General features: G+C 45.1%; 2 protein-coding genes and 1 non-coding gene across 4 annotated transcripts; 2 read left to right on the top strand and 1 right to left on the bottom strand.

Annotated features, from left to right (window-relative positions):
- Positions 1-1,650: 1,650 nt before the first annotated feature.
- hint1 (histidine triad nucleotide binding protein 1) lies at positions 1,651-7,076 on the bottom strand. Of its 2 annotated transcripts, XM_007892524.2 has the most exons (4): positions 6,911-7,076; positions 4,389-4,493; positions 2,523-2,646; positions 1,935-1,998 (listed from the first exon to the last, which is right to left on the bottom strand). In XM_007892524.2, exons 1-3 carry the CDS (start codon positions 7,019-7,021, stop codon positions 2,557-2,559), a joined length of 306 nt encoding a protein of 101 aa, XP_007890715.1. In that variant the 5' UTR covers positions 7,022-7,076; the 3' UTR covers positions 1,935-1,998; positions 2,523-2,556. The 2 variants fall into 2 exon arrangements, with proteins under 2 accessions (NP_001279234.1, XP_007890715.1); NM_001292305.1 differs by lacking the exon at positions 2,523-2,646 and having other exon boundaries at positions 1,651-1,998; positions 6,911-7,033.
- A 2,342-nt stretch (positions 7,077-9,418) lies between these two features.
- lyrm7 (LYR motif containing 7) lies at positions 9,419-18,113 on the top strand. The gene is made up of 5 exons (XM_007892525.2): positions 9,419-9,475; positions 11,611-11,683; positions 14,956-15,026; positions 15,886-15,967; positions 16,541-18,113. Exons 1-5 carry the CDS (start codon positions 9,458-9,460, stop codon positions 16,609-16,611), a joined length of 315 nt encoding a protein of 104 aa, XP_007890716.1. The 5' UTR covers positions 9,419-9,457; the 3' UTR covers positions 16,612-18,113.
- Positions 10,798-10,869, top strand: trnaa-cgc. The gene has a single exon. It is a non-coding gene; the product is annotated as a tRNA-Ala (tRNA).
- Positions 18,114-20,933: the final 2,820 nt, after the last annotated feature.

Genomic DNA, 20,933 nt, shown 5'->3' with positions numbered 1-20,933 from the left:
CCTCTGCGAACTCCTAACCCCCTACCATCCTGCTCGCTCCCCCCCACTCAGAGGGCTCCGGCCTACTTCACTTCCCCGACCTCGCTCACCCCACTATTGGCAGGTGGGCCTTCTGCCACTCTACCCCCACCTTCTGGAACTCCATCCTGCAGTCCCTCCGCCTCGCCTCCTCCGTTGCCTCCTTCAAGACCTATCTCAAGACACCCCCTCTTCCGCAGTGCTTTCGATTTCCCTGCTTACCCCCCTGCCCGCCACCCTCCCCAACCCCCAGCTTGGGTCCAAAACTCTTCTGCCCAGCGCCTTGGAACATCCCCCCGATGTGAAAGCGCTATACAAATGTAATTTTGTTGTTGTTGTAATTGTTTTCCAAGGTGCCGCCCTTTGGAGAATACGTTAAATCAAGGTCCTGTCTGCCTGTTCAAGTGGACGTTAAAGATCCCGTGGCACTACTCAAAAACAGAAGGAGGTTTCTCCCAGTGTCCTGGCCAGCAATTCCCCAATAAATTTGGTTATTCACTTAATGGCTCTTTGTGGGACATTGCTGTGCTCAACTAGGCTGCCTCATTCACCTACAAATACACTAGTCACTGTACTTTACTGTAACATCCTGTGAAGGGCTTTAAGACATCCTCCTGAAAAGGCACAATAACAAAGGCAAGGATTATCATTATTTAAACTCTTGATCAGTTTCCCTTTAAAAAACTTCTGATTGTTTCTACATCCACCCCTTGAGGCAGCGATTCCAGATTTTCCATATTTGTGTCAAAATGGGCTTTCCAAATTCACGTTTAAGCAGTTGAAGTACAATTTTAAAATTATGTCTTGTTCATTTGGATCTTTCAATAAGAGGAGTCATTTTTCCATTTAGTTTGCCAATTCCTTTAAGCACGTTAATCAGATCATCCCTTCACTTCAGTCAAAGGAATGTAACTAAATCCAGCCTCTCATCATAGCGTCACCCTTCAATCCAGGGATGAATCTGGTAAATTGCCTATTGAATGCCCTCCAAGGCCACTATATTCTTCCAAAGGTTCTTCCAAAAAATCAGCACAAAAAGGTCACAGTGATGACTTCATAACAATATGCTTTATGAAAAAGAAATGTATTCAGATGTTAAAAAAATGATTTGCAGTCTACGATTTACCAACCAGACTTTGGGGGTTGGTAGGTGGACGGGTAATAATAAAATTTTACATTACAAAATAACATCGCCAAGGCTGCTAAATTTACCAAGGATCAGAGAATCACACGGTTATCCTTCCCAAATATTAGTTAAGCTTAGTCGGTAGCATTCTTGCTTCTGTGTCAGAGGCTGGGTGTTCAGACCCAACTGGACTTGAACTCACAGTTCAGACTGACACTCCAGTACAGTCCTCGGAAACACTGCACTACAGATGTGCCATCTATCGGCTGAAATGCTAAACCAAAGCCCCATCTGCCTTTTCAGATGGACTCTAAAGATCATGTGGTACTGTTCAAAACATTATGTTCTGGCCACCAACCTTCCAGATAAGTTGGTCAATTGCTTCATGAATGTTTGTGGAATCTTGCTGCGGCAATTCACTTGAGACAGTGGAGCTGCTAAATCAAATAAAAGGGTACAGGTACTTTTAACTAAACAATGAAGTAAAAATACTTGCATAGCAAATTCCACATGCAGTGAATTTATTTTTCAACGTGTTCAAAAACAACAAGCTCGAAGGAAAACACAGTGATGGTGGTTATGGACACAAGCAATATGTAACCATAGACAAGCTTTGTATCCAGTGCTTTGTACAATAAGTGCTGCTCTGAACACCATGACTGTGTACAGCATACTCATGCGGTAGACGATTAACCTGGCGGCCAATCCATTTGGCGTCCGCCACAGATGTGGAGATGAATGTGGTAAACAGACTGACCACCGTGCACCCCTTCGTTTAGGACAAGCCGGTATCCCTTGCTTAAGCCCAAGTCCTGTGCACACTTTTTACCGATGATCATCAAATGCCCCAGCAGCTGCAAAGCAATAAAAATGTGAGTAAAACTTTGATCGACCAACAACAACTTGCATTTATATAGTACCCCAAACGCAGGGTAGTGTCCCAGAGCGCTTGATAGTGGCGGAAAACGACGCTGAGCCAGGAGGAAGGAGAGGGTGGAGATAATCATAGGCAATGTCGAAGAGGACATTCTTCAGGAGCGATAATAATAATAAGAATCCTTGCATTTGATATAGCGCTTTTCATGTCAGGAGGACATCCCAAAGTGCTTCACAGAACACACTGTAAAGTGAATTGACTGTATATTTGTGGGCGAACGCGGCAGCCAATTTCGCAGAGCAATGTCCCACAAACAGTCGTAGATTGAAAATGACCAATTTATTATTGGTTTTGGTTTTGGAGGGATTATTATTAGGCTCTGTGTGGAGTAAGGAAACTTGCCCAAGGTTTCGCCCTCTGCCTGGAATTGAACTCAGGTCTCTCACTTGCAAAGCGAGTGCTCTAACCACTGAGCTACAGGACTCCACTCCGTATACTCACCAGTAGTAAACTCCATATCCCGATCACCCTAGTCCTAGCCAGGCTTCACTGGCTCCCTGTCACCAAATGGATCGATTTCAAGATCCTCGGACTCGTTTTCATATCCCTTCATTCCTTCTTCATTCTGAAGATAGGGAAGGAAGGGGCAAGGCAGATGGATGGAGGAAGAGTTTTCCAGAGCTTCTGGACGTAGTGGCTGAAAGCGGAGCCACCGATAGTGGGATAGAGGGCATAGCAAGAATAACAACTTGCATTTATACAGCACCCTTTACGCAGGGTATCGTCCCGGAGCGCTTCACAGTGGGGGAGTCTGACAAAGAGCACAAGGGACATGTAGGAGGCCAGAGCCAGTCGAGAGGAGGCGGCGGGTTATGGGTCAGGGGGTAAACAGGTCAGATAGGTAGGGAGGTGCCAAGGTATGAAGGGATATGAAAACGAGTCTGAGGATCTTGAAATCGATCCATTCGGTGACAGGGAGCCAGTGAAGCCTGGCTAGGACTAGGGTGATCGGGGTATGGAGTTTACTACTGGTGAGTATACGGGCAAGGGAGTTTTGGATCAGCTGGATTTTGTGGATGGGGGAGCTGGGGAGACCGGCGAGGAAGGCAGTCGAGTAGTCCAGACAGGCAAGGTACGGTGTGTTGTTGGGTCCACCATAGAATGAATACAAGTTTGGCTCAAGGGAGTGTTGGCACACAGTTCAATTCAATGCCTCAATTCTGTTAGATTCAGTCCTCACTCAAAGCCCATGCAACCATTTCCAGTCATGGCCATGGAAAAGGATCAGGAGCTGATTCTCTTCCCTCCTCACCTACTAACCCACAACAACAACAAGATTCCATTTATTGAGCGCCTTTCACGTTGGGAGGATGTCCCAAGGCGCTGGACAGTTGGTTCGGGACCCGAGCAGGGGGGAAATGGTCAGGGTGAGGGAAGGGAGGGAGCGAGGAGGAGGTAGAGAGTCGAGAGGGGAGCTGAAGGCACGGTCAAAGAGAAAGGTCCTTGAGACTGGCCTTGAAGGAGGAAAGGGAGGAGGCGGCGAAGGCACTGGGGGATAGAGTTCCAGAGCCTCTGGGCTGAGAGGCTGAAGGCCCGGCCACCGATGGTAGGGCGGTTGGGGCGGGGGATGTGGAGCAGACCGGAGCCAGAGGAACGGAGGGTACGGGCAGGTAGGTAGGGGGATAGTAGGTCGAAGAGGTAGGAGCGAGCGAGGCCGTGAATGGCACAGCTGTCTACACTAACTCAGCATAGATAAAAAATCAAATCTGTAACCTAGTCTATATGATTTAGTGCAAACATTTCCAATTATACTCAGACAAGGTCCATTAATCTTAATCACTCTTAATGAGGTTATTCATTTACTCAATTTACAATTACTTTAATTTACAATTAAAATCAGCTTTTCCACCCTCTCTCTCCTTCACACTTTCATCTGCTTCAACAGTTTACTTTCTCCCTTTAACCCTTTCTACCATTTCCCAAAGTTACTGACTTACAGTAAGTATAAAAATCAAATTCATTCAGAAAATGAAATGCTCCTGAAATTAAATTAGCAAGGAGCAGGGGAAGGCACTTACATTTCTATAATATTACATTTCTATAATATTTCAAGTTGTAAAAATGTATTTTCTGAAAACTCTCCCATGCACCAAACCCACAGTGTGGACATAAACTGACCAGGGAAGTTTTTGCGCTCTCCAACAACAGCTGACACAGTATTGTATAGCTGATACAGTATAAAACATTTTAACAACCCTTGGCTAATACTGCAAGGATCCTATTATCAGACAGAATACTTCAAGTCACAATAAATAAGCTAGCTTCATAATTGCGCTGTAAAATATGAATCAAAATATTCCCACTCACTGGTGCATCGGACTCATCTGCGTCAGACAATTGGGCAATCGGTTTCTTTGGAACCACTAGGAAGTGTGTTGGAGCCTGTGGTGCAACATCATGAAAAGCAATGCACTGCAAAAAGAAAGTTCAATACGGACCGTTAACAAAATGGGCAAGCATCACCACTATCTCCTGTCATGCGAATAATTACACAGTAAACAAATTGCAGAGATTGAGGGAATCTTTTACTGCCCATGTTCGTTGGTAGTCCCAAAGCATAGAAAGTGCAACCCTATCTTTGGCATAAATTTAAATCCAAATACACTGAACACATCCTGGGGGTTATTCAACAATTGTCAGTACATTTACCAACATAACGACAAAACACTTAATTTTAATGGTATTTTCCTGAATTGCAGAATGTCCCAACTCTTTTGGAAATATTCAGCATGTTCATCCAGTTTCATCAGCTGGAGAACTTCCTTGTATGAGATGTAAACAGGATGAGCTTGGAAGAATCTAATCAGAGCATTGGCCGGCTAATTAACCACAGAGTGCATCACAGCTAAGCCTCGTGTCGGCTCAAGCGCACATTCCAGCGAATGTTGAATATAATTGTTATAATATCAAACACAGATTAGATAGCTTTCTTTTAGGAAATAACGTTGTGGGATACAGTACATAGGTAGTTCAGGACATATATGCATGTGACCGCCAGGAAGGCGGAAGGCGAACAGGATGGACCTTGGTTTTTTTTTCACCTCGCATTTCTTATGTTCTTATGTACAGGAATAAACTCGCCAGGACAGACTTACTAAATAAGCCACCAGAGGGAGGCAAACATCAGTTGGTTGCACTGTCTTACAGATCTATTTTTAATATTGAGCTGCCTTAAGTAGCCCTGATCCAGGCTACGCAAACATGATGTTCCCAAAAATAACCTCCCACAGCTAATTTTGGGAATGTCATGACTTCCCAAGTCTTCCCTCCACAAACTGCACATTATTCAGAACTCTGCAGCTCGTGTCCTCTTCCGCACCAAGCTCTGTGAGCCGATTACCCCGGTCCTCGCCCAGCTTCACTGGCTCCCCAGCCCCAGAGGATCTCAGTACTTTTAAAGTCCTTCAAGACCTTGGCCTGCTCCGTGTCACCTGAACACCTCACCATCTGCAGTCGGGCCTTCAGCCTTTCTGCTCCACCTTCTGGAAACCCTCCGCCTCGCTCCCTCATCTCCTTCCAGGCCTGTCTCAAGACCTTCCTCTTCGCTCGTGCTTTTGGTCACCCTCCCACCCCCTCGCCTTCCATGCCTCCTGGCTCCAACCCCCAGCTCGGGTGCAAACCCTTCATTGTCCAGTGCCTTCGGCCTTGCTCCCAACATGAAAGATGCTTATGAATGCAATTTGTTGTTGTTATGGAGTTAATAGATTGAAAACATGGGGAAAACTGGGAAAGCCAACGCAGGGTCACTGTAAACAAACAGGACCACTAGGGAGCAAAGTACTGCAATGCTACATTCAGCTTCTTGTAAAGCCGCCCTAACTACTTACAACTATCATTTTACAACCAGTGAAGTGCTCTTCACACAGAGTATAACAGTGGTTACACCCCCACATGTTCCCTAAACAACCCCCACGCACACGCGCTCCCCCCCCCGCCCGCTCCCCACCCCCCGCCCGCTCCCCACCCCCCCCGCCCGCTCCCCCCCCCACCCCATCCCCCACCCACGCGCTCCCCATCCCCCACGCACACGCTCCCCCCCCCGCCCGCTCCCCCCCCCCTCGCTCCCCACCCCGCCCGCTCCCCACCCCGCCCGCTCCCCACCCCCCGCCCGCTCCCGCTCCCCCCCCACCCCATCCCCCACCCACGCGCTCCCCATCCCCCACGCACACGCTCCCCCCCCCGCGCTCCCCACCCCCTCGCTCCCCCCCCCGCCCGCTCCCCCCCCTCGCTCCCCACCCCGCCCGCTCCCCACCCCGCCCGCTCCCACCCCGCCCGCTCCCCACCCCCCGCCCGCTCCCGCTCCCCACCCCGCCCGCTCCCCCCCCACCCCATCCCCCACCCACGCGCTCCCCATCCCCCACGCACACGCTCCCCCCCCGCGCTCCCCACCCCCTCGCTCCCCCCCCCCGCCCGCTCCCCCCGCCCCGCCCGCTCCCCCCGCCCCGCCCGCTCCCCCCGCCCCGCCCCCCCCCCCGCACTCCCCACCCCCACGCGCTCCCCACCCCCGCGCGCTCCCCCCCCCCCCCCCGCGCTCCCCCCCCCCCGCGCTCCCCATCCACACGGTCCCCCCCCACCGCCCGCTCCCCACCCCCCACGCGCTCCCACCCCCCCACACGCTCCCCCCCCCACACACACACACACACGCGCGGCCCCGCGCGCTGTAACGGCATTAAAACCCGAGTCACCGACAATCAGAAAACGGCATTAAAATGAACCCTATAAACACGCGCGCGCACCGACTGACCGACCGACTGACCGAGGGCTGAGCGGCCCCGGGCCTGTGAGTGTGTGTGTGTGAGTGTGTCCCTCCCTCCCGCCGCTCACTCCACCTGATCGTCCTCGTGGATGATTTTGGCGGGGATTTCCTTGCGAATGATTTTGCCGAAGATGGTGTCGCCGCCGGGTTTAGCGATCTGCGCTTTCCTGATCTCGTCCGCCATTGCCCCGCAGTCAGACAGACACAGAGCGGGAGCGGGAGGGGGAGGGGCGGCGCCTGGACCCGCCCCCCCCACCCCCCCGCCGAGAGCTGTCAATCAATGGTGTGATTGACAAGAGAGACCTCCCTCCGGTGCCGCTGCCAGAGGATTCATGTTTATAATAATGATGATAACAGTCATAATAATAATAATAATAATAATCCTTGCATTGCGATGCAGCGCCTTGTCTCGAAGCACTTCAACCACGAACCTGTAGCTCAGTGGTCGGCGCGCTCGCCTCGCAAGCGAGAGGACCCGGGTTCGATTCCCGGCCGGGGCAAAATGTTGGGCAAGTTTCCTTCCTCCGCACGCCTCTGTTTCCCCAGCAGCGAGTAGGAACCCGGTTGCTGGTCGATTGTCGGATCGCTTTACGGGAGTAATAATCCCTCCCCGCGAAAAAAATCATTCAATCCGCAACTGTTTGTGGGACGCTGCTGTGCTCAATTGGTTCCCATGTTTCGCCCACAAAATATACGGTCAATTCACTTTACAGTACGTTCTATGAAGAGCTTTGAGATGTCTCAACTACATGATGAGTCGCTATATCAAATGCAAGGATTATCATTACTAAACAGCAACAAGTTATAATAATAATAATCCTTGCATTTGATATAGCGCTTTTCACGTCGGGAGGACGTCCCAAAGCGCTTCACAGAACACACTGTAAAGTGAATTGACTGTATATTTGTGGGCGAACACGGCAGCCAATTGCGCACAGCAATGTCCCACAAACAGTCGTAGATTGAAAATGACCAATTTATTATTGTTTTTGGTTTTGGAGGGATTATTATTTGGCATTTATACAGCGCCTTTCACGCCTTGAGAGTGTTCAAATGTCAAGAGTTTTCACCCAAGCTGGGGTTGGTTTGGGAGGGTTGGTGCTGAAGGAAGTGTTGGGGAAGACAACTGAAAACGCAGACAAAGAAGATCTTTGAAAAAACTATGAAATGCTTTGAGACAATTTGACTTAGTATACTCTGTATCAAATAACAATAACCCATACATTTCATATTACATTTGTCTTCTGCATTTCGCTCACAAAAATGTACTTTACAGTATATTCTTGAAGCGCTTTGAACTGTCTCGAAGACGTGATAAGGCACTATATTAAATGCAAGGAATATTACATAGCTACTCTAATGTATAATAATAATCCTTGCATTTGATATAGATAACTGGAATTTCTCAATGTATTAAACATTACAGCAGAATTTGTTCTCTGCCATTTGGCTAATTGTATCAATATTTATACTAACAGCTTTAATTCTGTTCTGAATCAGTCATTTTTTAAAATATTCCTGAGCAATTGTAGTGGGTGTCTTGTCTACGAAACAACAATAACTTGCATTTATATAGCGCCCCTCAAGCAGGGTGGTGTCCCAGTGCGCTTACAAAAGGGGAACAGGGAAAAAGTGGAGGCAAAGTGGCTAAAAGTCTGACCCTTGAAGGTGGGATGGAGGGGGCAAGAACCATGTAGGAGATTTGAGTTTGCAGAGTAAAGGAAGTGAAGAACAGCAGAGCAGGGCTGGAGTACATTGCAGAGGTCAGGTTGGCTGAGACCATGGAGGGATTTAAAGGTGAATAGGAACAGCAACAACAACTTGCATTTATATAGCAGCCTTCACACAGGGTAGCATCTCAAGAGTGCTAAAGACCTTGAAGTTGATCTACTGCAGAACACGGAGTCAGGGAACAAGCGGAGGTTGGGGAGGATGGGGAATCGCCATCATTTCAACGATGGAGCTTCGATTTTAAATAAGCTGCCCAGATCTACATTAGGACATGGATGTCGAATATTAGACATCTCTGCACCATCTGCTTCAAAATAAGGTGACTATGCATCCCGATTTCTGGAGAAGTCCCCGGATGAGGTATTGTGTCCCTGACCAAATTTGCCCAGTTTTGAGTTCAGCAACAAACTGAGCAACAACAATAACATTCGAAACAGATACACTCATCACCCATTAATCCAACAAGCTTCTCCAGTAGCTGCCAGCCTCAGGAATCGTGATGAGTTCAATTTATACACACATATATATATATATATGCGTTTCGCCCACACAATACGGTCAATTCACTTTACAGTATATTTCTGTGAAGCGCTTTGAGACGTCTCGAAGATGTGATAAGGCGCTGTATCGAAATGCAAGGATCATTAGTAGCAGTAGTAGTAGTTATCATCATCGTGCGCGCGTGCGTACGTGTGCGTGGATTTGATCGCCCTACGCAAGATCGAGTCAAAAGCAGTCAGCAAAGAAAAAAACCCAGAGCCTTGGGATCTCAAGAGCTTCAACTACCAGGAAAATCAGCCAAATCGAAATGGCGATTTGTGTGACTGTGGTGTGTCCTACGGCGCAACCTGTACAGTGGGAGGGGCGGAGCTTGTGACGTACGAAGGACATGGAGCAGCGCTGTCAGGTGAGAGGCGCTGCCATGGCAACTGCCCCGGTTACCAGCCCCCGGGAGCTGACTGGGGGGGAGATCGAAAGCGCAGTCAAAGAGGAGGGTCTTGAGATGGGTCTTGAAAGTGGTGAGGGAGGGGGCGAGGGGCAGGGGCTGTGGGATGGAGTTCCACAGGGTGGGGGCAGAGTGGTGGAAGGCCCTCCTGCTGATAGTGGGGCGGGGGAGGTGCCCGCTGAGCAGGTTGGTGGGGGGTTAGGAGGTCGGAGAGGTGGGGGGAGCGAGACCATGGAGGGCTGTGAAGGTGAGCACCAGGATGTTGAACTGTATCCCCTGTGTGATGGGAAGCCAGTGGAGTCGGGCGAGGATGGGGCTGATAGGGTCGCGGAGCCTCGTGCGGGAGAGCACACGGGCTGTAGGGTTCTGGATGATCTGCAGCCTATGGAGGGAGGAGGTGGGGAGGCCGACAAGCAGGGAGTTTGCATAGTGAAGCCTCGATGTAATGAAGGTGTGTATGAGGGTTTCGGTGGCCTGCGATATGAGACAGTGGCAGAGCCGGGCAACGTTGTGGAGACGGGAATGCAGAGTGGTTCGTGGTGCAGATGTGGGGTAGAAAGGACAGTTGAGGGTCAAACAAGACCCCAAGGTTCTGGATGGCTCAGTGAGGTGGAGTGTGCAACCATGGATGGTGATGCTGTCAGCGCCTGAGGTGAGGAGGCACTGACGGGAGTCAATCAGGCTTGTTGTTGTTCAGCTGAAGTTAGCTCTCATCCAGGACTTGATGTCTGACAGACATTCTGTCAGGACAGCAGTGGGTCCTGGAGTCAAGGGTGGAGGCAGAGAGGTAGAGTTGAGTATCATTGCATACAATGAGACCCCATGTCTGTGGATGATGTCACCAAGAGGGAGCATAGAGATATTGAAGGGGACCAAGGACAGAGCCCTAAGGAACACCGCACGAGACGGTGTGGGGGCTGGAGGAGAAATCGTTTGTGGAGGTGAAGTGGAGGTGGTGTGAGAGGTAGGATCTGAACCAGTCAAGGAAAGAGCCGTGAAGGTTGAGGTGATATCAAACGCAAGGATTATTATTGCCTTGGTGTGGTCACCTTCACACAGGTTCACAAATCACTCGGAGAATAATAATAAGGACTCCACTCAAAGGAGATTGATGTTCATTTAGTTCAAATGTGTCATCTACTTTGGTGCATGTTATTTTTACTTAATTCAGATACCCGCCCAAATTCTGCTACAGTGTTTACATTGTGTCCATGTGATTTTTGTACCATATTTTGGCACAAACTTCTGTTTTATGGACCAAGTTTAGCAGAAGTAGTGAGAATAGTCCTGTGGCTCAGTGGTTAGAGCACTCGCCTCGCAAGCGAGAGACCTGGGTTCGATTCCCGGCAGGGCGAAACCTTGGGCAAGTTTCCTTTCTCCACACGCCTGATAATAATCCCTCAAGAAAGAAAAACAATAATAAATTGGTCACTTCAATCCACGACTGTGTGGGACACTGCTGTGCACAATTGGCTGCAGCGTTTCGCCCACAAATATACTCAATTCACTTTACAGTATATTCTGTGAAGCACTTTGAGATGTCCAGATCAAATGCAAGGATTATTATTATTATTACGATTCTCCAGGTGTTTCTGAACTTTAGTGGAGACCTGTGAAATTTTTAAAAACCTTTAAAAAATTGACAGCAATTTGACACTCGTTAGTAGAAATTGACACATGCACAGAGCTTTGTTCTGCCTCAGGAGAGTGCTGTGTGGAGCCAACAGAATAATTATGTGGTCTCAGCTCGCATTGCTCCACTACAAGTGACTACTCAGATATGGCGCCTTTGCTAAGTAACTGAACCATAAATCGGTTTGTAATGTACCTCGCTCATCAATCACACTGGGAACATTTCTTTGCTATTGGCAGTGGTGCCAAAAGACACAGAATTATATTGTGTGGTTTATTATGAATTCAAAGAGAGTAATCAACCACATTTAGTAACTCCTGACATCTGGTTGAAAGAAGAAAACTTCGGGGAGCAGGAAGAATTGTATTTTTTTTGTTTAAATAATGCATAAAACTGCAACATATTAATATTACTTCATCATGAGTCAATGCTTACTTGCTTGCATTTTTTTTCTTTTCGGAAGGTATTGAACCTTTTCAGGACTTTACACCGAACAAGAAAGCTAATTTTCAGAGAAGATGATAAAGCCCTAGAAGGTAAAATAAATTGCCTGGATTAGGAATGTTGTTTATACAGCAAGTGTACAGTTACACCAAATGAGATAAAGTTATCACACCACAGAATGATATGAAATGTATTACCTATTTCAACAGGATTTACGTTGCATGTGTGTTTCATTGTGTTTTGAGGGTCAGGTTCGATCCCCAGCTTTCCTTTCTACCACACATCCGTTCCCTGACCAGGAACGCTTTTTTCCACCTCCGCCACATTGCCTGACTTCATCTGTACCTCACAACCTATGCAGCTGAAACCCTCATGCACGCCTTTGTCATTTCCCGGCTGGACTATTCCAATGCCCTCCTCGCTGGTCTTCCCAGCTCCACCATACACCAAATTCAGTTAATTCAAAACTCCACCATCCGGATACTCACCTGCACAAAACTCTGTACCCCCATCTCACCAGTCACTGCCACGCTCCACTGGCTCCCAATTACTGAACGGATCGACTTGAAGATCCTCTCACTCGTTTTCAAATCACTTAACTCCCTAACTATCCAACCTGCTTACTTCCCAATCCACCACCCGCTGCCTCCCCTTGGCTGGCTCCAGCCTCCTAACTATCCCTTGTGGCCTTCGCTCCACCATCAGTGACCATGCCTTCAACCACTACACCCTGAAACTCTGGAACTCTCTTCCTCAATCCTTCCGCCTTGCCCCATCCCTATCCATCTTCAAATCCCGCCTAAACTTTTTCCTTTTTGACCGTGCTTGACCCCCCTCCCTGTCCCCTTAACTCGTTGTCAGACTCCGTAATTTTAGAAAACTCATGTAATGACTGCTCATTTTTTAGAAAGTAAAATACTTTCTCCGAGCTTCTTTCTTCTTTCTTATCCTCCTCCACCTGCTCCTCTCTCCTCCGTCCCAGCTCCTCTCTTCCCCCCCAGCTCCTCTCTCCCCTCTCCCTGAGCTCCTCACTTCCCCAGCTCCTCTCTTCCCTACTCTCCCAGCTCCTCTCTCCCCCTTCCCCCAGTTCCTCTCTGCCTCCACTCCCCCAGCTCCTCTCAATGCCACTGAAGTTCAATACAGATAAATGCAAGGTACTGTCTACAGGAATTAAGCAAAGGAGGCACATCTACTCCACGTGTTTGGAGAATAATTTTAGAAAACTCGTGTGATAGACGTCTCACTTCTTAGTGAGTAAAATGGGATTGAACTTGGCTAGCAGGAAGCTGAAAGAGATTCAGGGGTGTTATTCAACTCATAGCTCACTATAGCAAAACACTATCATGCAACAATAATCTGTATAGGGCTCTGGTCAAGCCACAACTAAATTACTGCAAGCAGTTATGGTTATCACTCTCCCCTTAACTCATTGTCAGACTCCTCCCCTTGAAGTGCTCCGGGACACTACCCCGCATGAAGGGCGATGTATAAAAGCAAGTTGTTGTTGAGTGAGACTATATTTGGAGAATGTAATTTTAGAAAACTCATGTAATGACTACTCATTTTTAGGAAGTAAAATACTTTCTCCCAGCTTGTCTCTTAACCCCCCTCCCCCATCTCCTCTCTTCACCCCTCGCACTCCCCAGCTCCTTTCTCCGCCCCCTCCCTAAGCTCCTCTTGCCCCCCTCTCCCAGCTCCACTCTATCCCCTCCTCAGCTCCTCTCTCCCCCCTCCCCCAGCTCCTCTCTTACCCCTCCCACTCCCCAGCTGCTTTCTCCGCCCCTCCTCAAGCTCCTCACCCCCCCCCCCCTCCCCCAGCTCCACGCTCCCCCCACGCACCAGCTCCTCTTTCCCCCCCTTCCCTAGGCTCCTCTCTCCCCCCACTCACCTAGCCCCTCTCTTCCTCCCTCCCCTAGTTCCTGGTTCCCCCCTCCCCCAGCAAAACAGGTTCAATACAAATAAATGCAAGATACCGTCTACAGAATTAAGCAAAGGAGGCACATCTACTCCACGTGTTCGGAGAATAATTTTGGAAAACTCATGTAATAGACGTCTCACTTCTTAGAGAGTAAAATGGGAGTGAATGGCTAACAGGAAGCTGAAAGAGATTCAGGGGTGTTATTCAACTCATAGCTCACTGTAGTAAAACAGTATGATGCAGCAATAAGCAAGACAAATAGAATGCTGGACAATTTTGCCAGATCAGTTAAGTTCAGATCACCAGATTTAATACTTAATAATAATAATAATGATCCTTGCATTTGATATAGCGCTTTTCACATCTTCTCGACGTCTCAAAGCGCTTCATAGAATAGACTGTAAAGTGAATTGACCGTATATTTGTGGGCAAAACGCGGCAGCCAATTGCGCACAGCAGTGTCCCACAAACAGTCGTGGATTGAGAATGACCAATTTATTATTGTTTTGTTTTGGAGGGATTATTATTAGGTGTGTGGAGTAAGGAACTTGCCCAAGGTTTTGCCCTGCCTGGAATTGAACCCAGGTGTCTCGCTTGCAAGGCGAGTGCTCTAACCACTGAGCTACAGGACTCTACTGTAATCAATACAGTGCTCTGGTCAGGCCACACCTAGATTACTGCAAGCAGTTATGGTCATCGCGACATAAAGGAATCTCACCCTAGAGACAGCACTGAGGAGAGCAACATGGTTGATCGCATGTGTTAGAGGAATAAGCTATGAGCAAAGATTAGACAAGATCGGCCTCTTCAGTCTTGAAAAGAGACTTCTCACAGGTGGCCTTATAGAACAATATACAGTTTTAAAGGGGATTGAGAAAGTAAAGTCAGAACAGTACTTCAGAATACAATACAATGTAAAATTACATCTGTATAGCACCTAAAATGTCGGGAGGACATCCCAAGAATGCATCGAGAGAGCAAAACAAAAGGGTACAGGTTTAGGGTTGCAAAAGACAATTTAAGTACAGACACCAGGAAGTATTTCTTTATCCAGAGAGTAATTAAGAACTAGAACAAGTTACCAGGAAGGGTGGTTAAGGCAGCAATTTAAAAAAAACTTTGATACTGTTATTGGAGGATGGGATGGTGGGTGTTCTGGAAACATGAGATCAAATGAGTTGAAGGGCCTTCTTCATCCAAATCTCTTTTGTGATCTTGTGATTAGGTAAGCAGAGTGCGTCCCTCTGACATTCCACACGAGACAAAACATGTCCATGCATGCAGCATGTGGCATTCTCAGTAGGTTGATTTGGATACTCAAAAACATGGTGATGGGTTTTCATGTGTGTCAAAGCAAATAAAATCAATTCAGATTTCAAATCTACAAATACGTTTGATACCTTTAAAAATGTGGGTTGAGACTAACTGGTGTGTTTTACTGTCCAGCTGCAAAGCAGAAGATTAACTCTGAATTCAGGAAGAACCTTGCTGAGTCTTCTCCGGAGAAAATAACCCAGGTGTGTTCAACCTGACAACTTTTACACATAGCCATTGGCTCTGCTACTAAATACTCCTCTCAATGAAGCCTAATTAACATGGAACAGTTCATTACTAGGATGTGTCCAAGGCAATCATGCTTTCGGATACAGCGCTTTGGAACTTCCTCCTGACATGAAAGGCTCTATATAAATGTAATGTTGTATTGTATTGTACTTTCCAGTGTATTTTAAATGAAATGAGTACTATTATTGGATTAAACGTGTTGGTATTAGTAGGTGAGATACTGTAATGCTTTCCAGGAAGGCTTGCTTTCCAGTGAAAGAATCCCATTCTATTCAGTAGCACAACCTGATGACATCCTGTGATGGGAATCCAGGAATGTGAATGTTAATTTCAGGTGAATTTATACCACTTTTGCCAGGGTTATGTATGAATTCAGACTGGAAATCATAGACACCACTCCCTATATCCTACTGTTGCAAATAAAATTTGTTTTTTTCCAAAAAAAACTTCACAAATAATAAATAAATGTTTCCTGAAAAAGTAATTTCATTTGATTTGCATTTTACATATAAAACCCAAAACCTGGTAGAATTGGATTTTGAATAATATTCGGCGATGCTTTCTTTTTTTCCTAAATCCTGTACCTAAACAGGTAACTTGACATCTGATTGATGAGCCTTAATTTGGGAATTGTACCGCAGTAGATGGAAAATGTAAAACTCATTCGAGAAGGGAGAGATGTGGGAAAAAATACACTAGCATTTGTTGATTGGGTTGGGAGTAAGTTTGTTTTGTTGGGAGCAATTTTTCAACTGTTCCACATCTTTGTGTCTAACCTGTTGTATTTCTATGTAAATTGTTTTCTTTTCACAGTTACTTAAATTAGGCTCAGATGTAGAAGTTGTACTCAGAACATCAGTAATCCAAGGAGTTCACATAGACCATAACAAAATTTGTAAGTATCTTTTTGTGTTCTTTTTCTAGTTTTAATGTATTGGGGTTCAAAAATCAAAATTTGCTAACAGATTTGTTGAGTTAATGGCTCAGTTCCAGTTTGAGAATATCGGAATTGCAAATCCCAAGCCAAGGAAGTCCACAAAAGGGCCAAAGGCAGAACTACTCGCTGTTTGTGAATCTCGCACTCTGATATTAACATAGCAAATATGGTTTGATGTGGAAATCTTTGGCGGAAGCTGTGGTGAAAGCCTGAGGGAGAAGGGAATAGGAGTAGAAGGGTTAAGGAGATGGGAAATAAGAGGAAACAGCCTCATGTAAACTATAAACACTGGCACGAACTTGTTGGGCCATATCATTCTAAATAATTCTATATCATTCTATGTCTCTATTTAGATCCCATTGTGCAGGTTGACAACAAGGTTATTTCACAATCGTATTCTCTTATATTCCTTTATAAGGAACTCCATGGGAAAATTGGGTTAAATTTCAGCCATGGTTTAAAAATAAGATTGGCGCTGTTTGTTAAAATGCTTGTTTGTGCAGAGAAGTCAAATATTTTCTTTCCCGACAGTACTTCGACCCACAAAAGAAGTGCTTCAGGATAACGCACCTTTCCACGACACTCCAAGAAAAGATACCTAATACAGGCAACTCTTCAATCATGGACTGATTGTAGTATTTTATAATTGATGCCATTACCCCACTGAAGGAAACTGAACTGTTTTATCAGTTGTTGGAAATCGTTGTAAAACACTACATTGTACTTATATTTTAAAATACTGGAATGTGTTTGTGTACATCCTTAAGTACAGCCTTGATTGATAATGTGTGAAGTTATATTGGATTTTTAGAGAAACTAAATTCAAGATCCAGAGAGACATAGAATATTAATAATAATTCTTGCATTTTATTCAACGCCTTTCGTGTTGGGAGGTTGTGTCAAAGCTCTTCACAGAATTTACTGAAAACTGCATTTTATTGGCAAATACAAACTTTATACAGTATTGTTTTGCAGTGGCAATGAATTTGCAAAGCAGTTGCACTGATTAAATATCAGTGTGACATTTGATATGGATATTTTGGCTTTATACTAAAGTTGGGCCTACTAAGGTTGTCTCAAGAATTTCTTCCTTTCCCTTACTCCTCTTCATTCATTTGAGATGCTGGGTCTGCAGTCAATGTTGAAATGAATAGAAGATTTCCAGTAACTTGGTTGGTTCATCATTAGGCTTGTGACCAGATCTTTCTGGGTTCAAATATGAGAAGGTCTATTCATCCTATCACAGTTAAAAAAAAAAGGAACTAAAAAATACAACTAAACTAAAAGCTTAATTCAAATAGAAATTTACATTTATGTACCATCTTTCACATCAGGAGGACATCCCAAAGCGCTGGACAGTAATGGCTTGGCACCTGAGCTGGGGGTGGGAGCTGAGGTAGGTGGGGAGGGGAAAGATGACCAAAAGCGCAGTTAAAGATGTACGTCTTGAAATCGAATGAGAGGAGAATAAAGATAAGTGGAATTTTCCTATCTCCAAGGAGTTGAATCCTGGAAATGTAGACACGTCTTCAATCTTGTAAGACAAAGCTCTAATGAGTAGTAAGGTGCTAACTGGACTGTTACCCATTTACCTATTTAATGAACAGGTTATGTTGATCTAAGGTGAGACCAGTCTTCATTATTTTTCATCTCCTAAGGAACTATTTACTGATGTTCTGGCAAATCTGGAAAGAGACCATTTTCCAGCCGATGTTCAGTGAAGAAGACAGGGCAGTCTGTTCTGTGAAGCTCTCCAATCTAGATACACTTTCACCCAAAATGCCCCTCGATATTGGAGTGGGGGAAAGAAAACCCTCTGAGGGAGCTTTATAACGTAAGAATGTAAGAAATATCCCATTAACCCCTTTATACAAGTATAATTTGTTGTTGTTTATTGCTGGTGTTGAGTTAATGTGCAAGGGTATTACATTTCAGATAACGCATTGTTAGTAACATCTAATCCACTTGTATAATTTTAGTTTGTGGTTTCTTGCCTTTCATGAAGATTTTGATACATGTTATGCCTCTGTTTTAAATTTGTTTAAATAAATTAATTGGATGGGGAAAAAATAAAATCCATAGTTTTGTGGTGCCATTCACCAATCTTCTTTCGTCTACATTTGCCTATATTTGTTATTTGTTATTGTACTGTTAAATAAAAACGAGTTACTGTTATGAGGAGGGGCGGGGGAGCAAAATTAATGATACAATATTTTGAGAAATATCATGTTGACCATGGAATTGCCTGGATTTGAAAGTATTTTTAATTTCCACAATTTAAATCAAAGATGTGTAATATTTTCACATTGCCACATTTTGGGAATGATTGTTTCAATGAATAACCAGGCCTTTGAAAAGCTACCTGAAAGGTCATCCTGTTCATATAACTGGGTAATCTGTGATTTGTGATCTGTGATCTGTCACATCTTCGAGACATCTCAAAGCACTCCACAGAATATATTGTAAAGCAAATTGACTATATTTTGTGGGCCAAACGTGTCAGTCAATTGCGCACAGCAGTGTCCCACAAACAGTCATGGATTGGGTGACCAAATTATTATTGTATTTATTCTTGAGGATTATCAGGTGTGTGGAGTTAGGAAACTTGCCCAAGGTTTTGCCCTGCCGGTAATCGAACCCAGGTCTCTCACTTGCGAAGCGAGTGCTCTAACCATTGAGCTACAGGATTATCTGCTGATCCCACTATTTTGGCAATGCAGACCCCCAACAAAGAGTGGGTACAACCACCAGATTGACTGATACAGGGTGTTAGGAATTTACAGCACAGAAGAAGGCCATTCAGCCCCTTTTGTCTGTGCTGGTTCTTTGAAAGAGTGATTCTTTGTATGAAAAAATATTTTCTCATCTCACTTCTAACTACATTAGCTCTAATGTTAAGACTGGCCCCTTGTTTCAGATGCTTACACAGGTTCCAATGGTCCTATATACCTCACCCAACTAGTTATTCTTTATGGATGACCCTGGACAGTGAGTGTTAGCAGACTCTGCAATTGTAGGAGTGATTGACAGCCAAGCCTGATCTTGTCCTCACCCACTATCCACAGGCAGGAACTTTGACTACCTTTTTCTCCCTTATCCAAGAGCACTGAAGCAGAGTTTGCTGCCCCCTCTGTCGTATGCATGATGTATTCAAAATAATTGAACGGTTGTTTGAAGGCCATATTACAATACTCATTCGTGTATTCCAGGCTCACACTTCAATGCATACCTGGGGCAGCACTGCATTGTTGAAGGTGCCATCCTTTGGGTGAGTCATTGAACAAGGTCCCGTTTGCCTTTTCAGGGGGATGTTCAAAATCCTATGGTGCTACTCAAAGAGGAAAGGGAGTTTCTCCTGGTGACCTGGCCCAGCATTGTCAAACCATAGAGCCATGAACCACATGTGGCTCACAAAGGGTCTGGGTGTGGCTCACGGCCACCTCAGCTTCAGTAGAAATAATAATAATCCTTGCATTTGATATAGCGCTTTTCATGTCGGGAGGACATGTCTCAGATAATTCCTGCTGACAATTTGCTTGCAGAGACAATGTGCATGGCTATTTAAACGTGTTATATATATGCGGTAAAAAATTCTCTCATAAGGCTTTTCGAATATCCAATTGAAATAGTTGTCTAAAATAATATTCCACTGAATAATTGAATAAAACGAGGCTACTCAATTGGTATATGTTTTTTGAGTGGCAATATAATGACACAGATTTGTATAATAAACACACAATTCCCAGCAACTGTTTTCCATGTATTTAAATGAATATAACTTGAACTTCATAATGTCTCTACACTCTTCATATGTAAATGCATGTCAGTTAAATAATAGCCACTATACAAAGCGTCAATGACAAATTTATAAAGTTCCATTTGAAAATGACGAATTATTTGCGTAATCCCTGAAAGTTTGAATTGAATGGAATATTCTAAAACACCCAGTGTTTTTGACATATGTATACACAAATATGTAATGTCTTTGTTGTAGTGATTCCATTATAATTCCACTGTTGCTGAGTTTATCTTTGATTCACATCGTACATAATTGGATACTCACACATGCGACTAAGTATAAATCGACAACACTGCTGGTCAACAATTCCCTGATAAAATTAGTCATTCACTTCATAGGTGTTTGTGGGATATTGCTGTGCACAATTTGGCTGCCACGTTTTGCCTAAAAAATACACTACACTTTACAGTACATCCTAGAAATGCTTTGAGATGTCCTCCCAACGTGAAAGGTGTCATATCAATAGCAAGGATTATTAACGCTGACTGTTCAATGGGAGTTTACCCACTACCAGCCACAGCACCATCCTCTACAGCAGATGGCACTGTTGTGTGTCAAGTAACAGCATGTTCTGCCCCTTGAGTTGATCTCCCTGTGCAAACATAGGGTTATTTTTCACCTGGAAGTGATTCATTTGATGCCTCTTGATTTTGAATCACCCGGGGCCATGATTTCAACAGCTGTGTTCGTCATTGACATCATTCAGATCCTCTCAGTATATTTTCCTGAGAAGCGTGTAGGCATTCTGTAATAGTCTTAAAGTGGTCGTTCATTGAGAAAAGCAAGCTTCTTGTGAAGTTGTGATTGATTATTCCCCCCGACACACACACACACAAGCAATCATATTGAAGGCATAAAAAGGACATTTTTTTTACGGTCATTTTCCAATATCACATCAAATGTGTTGTTTTTTTGGTGAGCCAGGTGTCTGGCACATTCGGAAACCCATCACCATCCTTAAGAGTATCCAAACGAAACAGAGTTTTAGATGGGGAACCCAGGCACTGTGGTAATTTGTAACTCGAATGTTTAGTTCTGTTTTGAGCAATGCAGCAATATTGAATTTCACAATGTACAAAACAACACAAAATTGGTAATCTGTAATCCTCCTGGCATGAAAGGTGC

The sequence above is a fragment of the Callorhinchus milii genome, unplaced genomic scaffold, assembly GCF_018977255.1.
Source record: "Callorhinchus milii isolate IMCB2004 unplaced genomic scaffold, IMCB_Cmil_1.0 Scaffold32, whole genome shotgun sequence".
NCBI lineage: Eukaryota > Metazoa > Chordata > Chondrichthyes > Chimaeriformes > Callorhinchidae > Callorhinchus > Callorhinchus milii.
The sequence above is the reverse complement of the archived record's forward strand: the minus strand, read 5'-3'. Positions and strand labels throughout refer to the sequence as shown.

Bases quoted from the DNA above. Each gene is read 5' to 3' on its own strand.
- hint1 (NM_001292305.1), bottom strand. From the start codon at position 7,021: ATGGCGGACGAGATCAGGAAAGCGCAGATCGCTAAACCCGGCGGCGAC. The intron at 4,494-6,910 runs GTGGAGTGAGCG...TTCTTTTTGCAG, and splicing joins TCATCCACGAGGACGATCAG to TGCATTGCTTTTCATGATGT. The intron at 1,999-4,388 runs GTGAGTGGGAAT...ATTGCTTTGCAG, and splicing joins CAGATGAGTCCGATGCACCA to CTGCTGGGGCATTTGATGAT.
- lyrm7 (XM_007892525.2), top strand. The intron at 15,027-15,885 runs GTGTGTTCAACC...TTCTTTTCACAG, and splicing joins CTCCGGAGAAAATAACCCAG to TTACTTAAATTAGGCTCAGA. The intron at 15,968-16,540 runs GTAAGTATCTTT...CTTTCCCGACAG, and splicing joins CATAGACCATAACAAAATTT to TACTTCGACCCACAAAAGAA.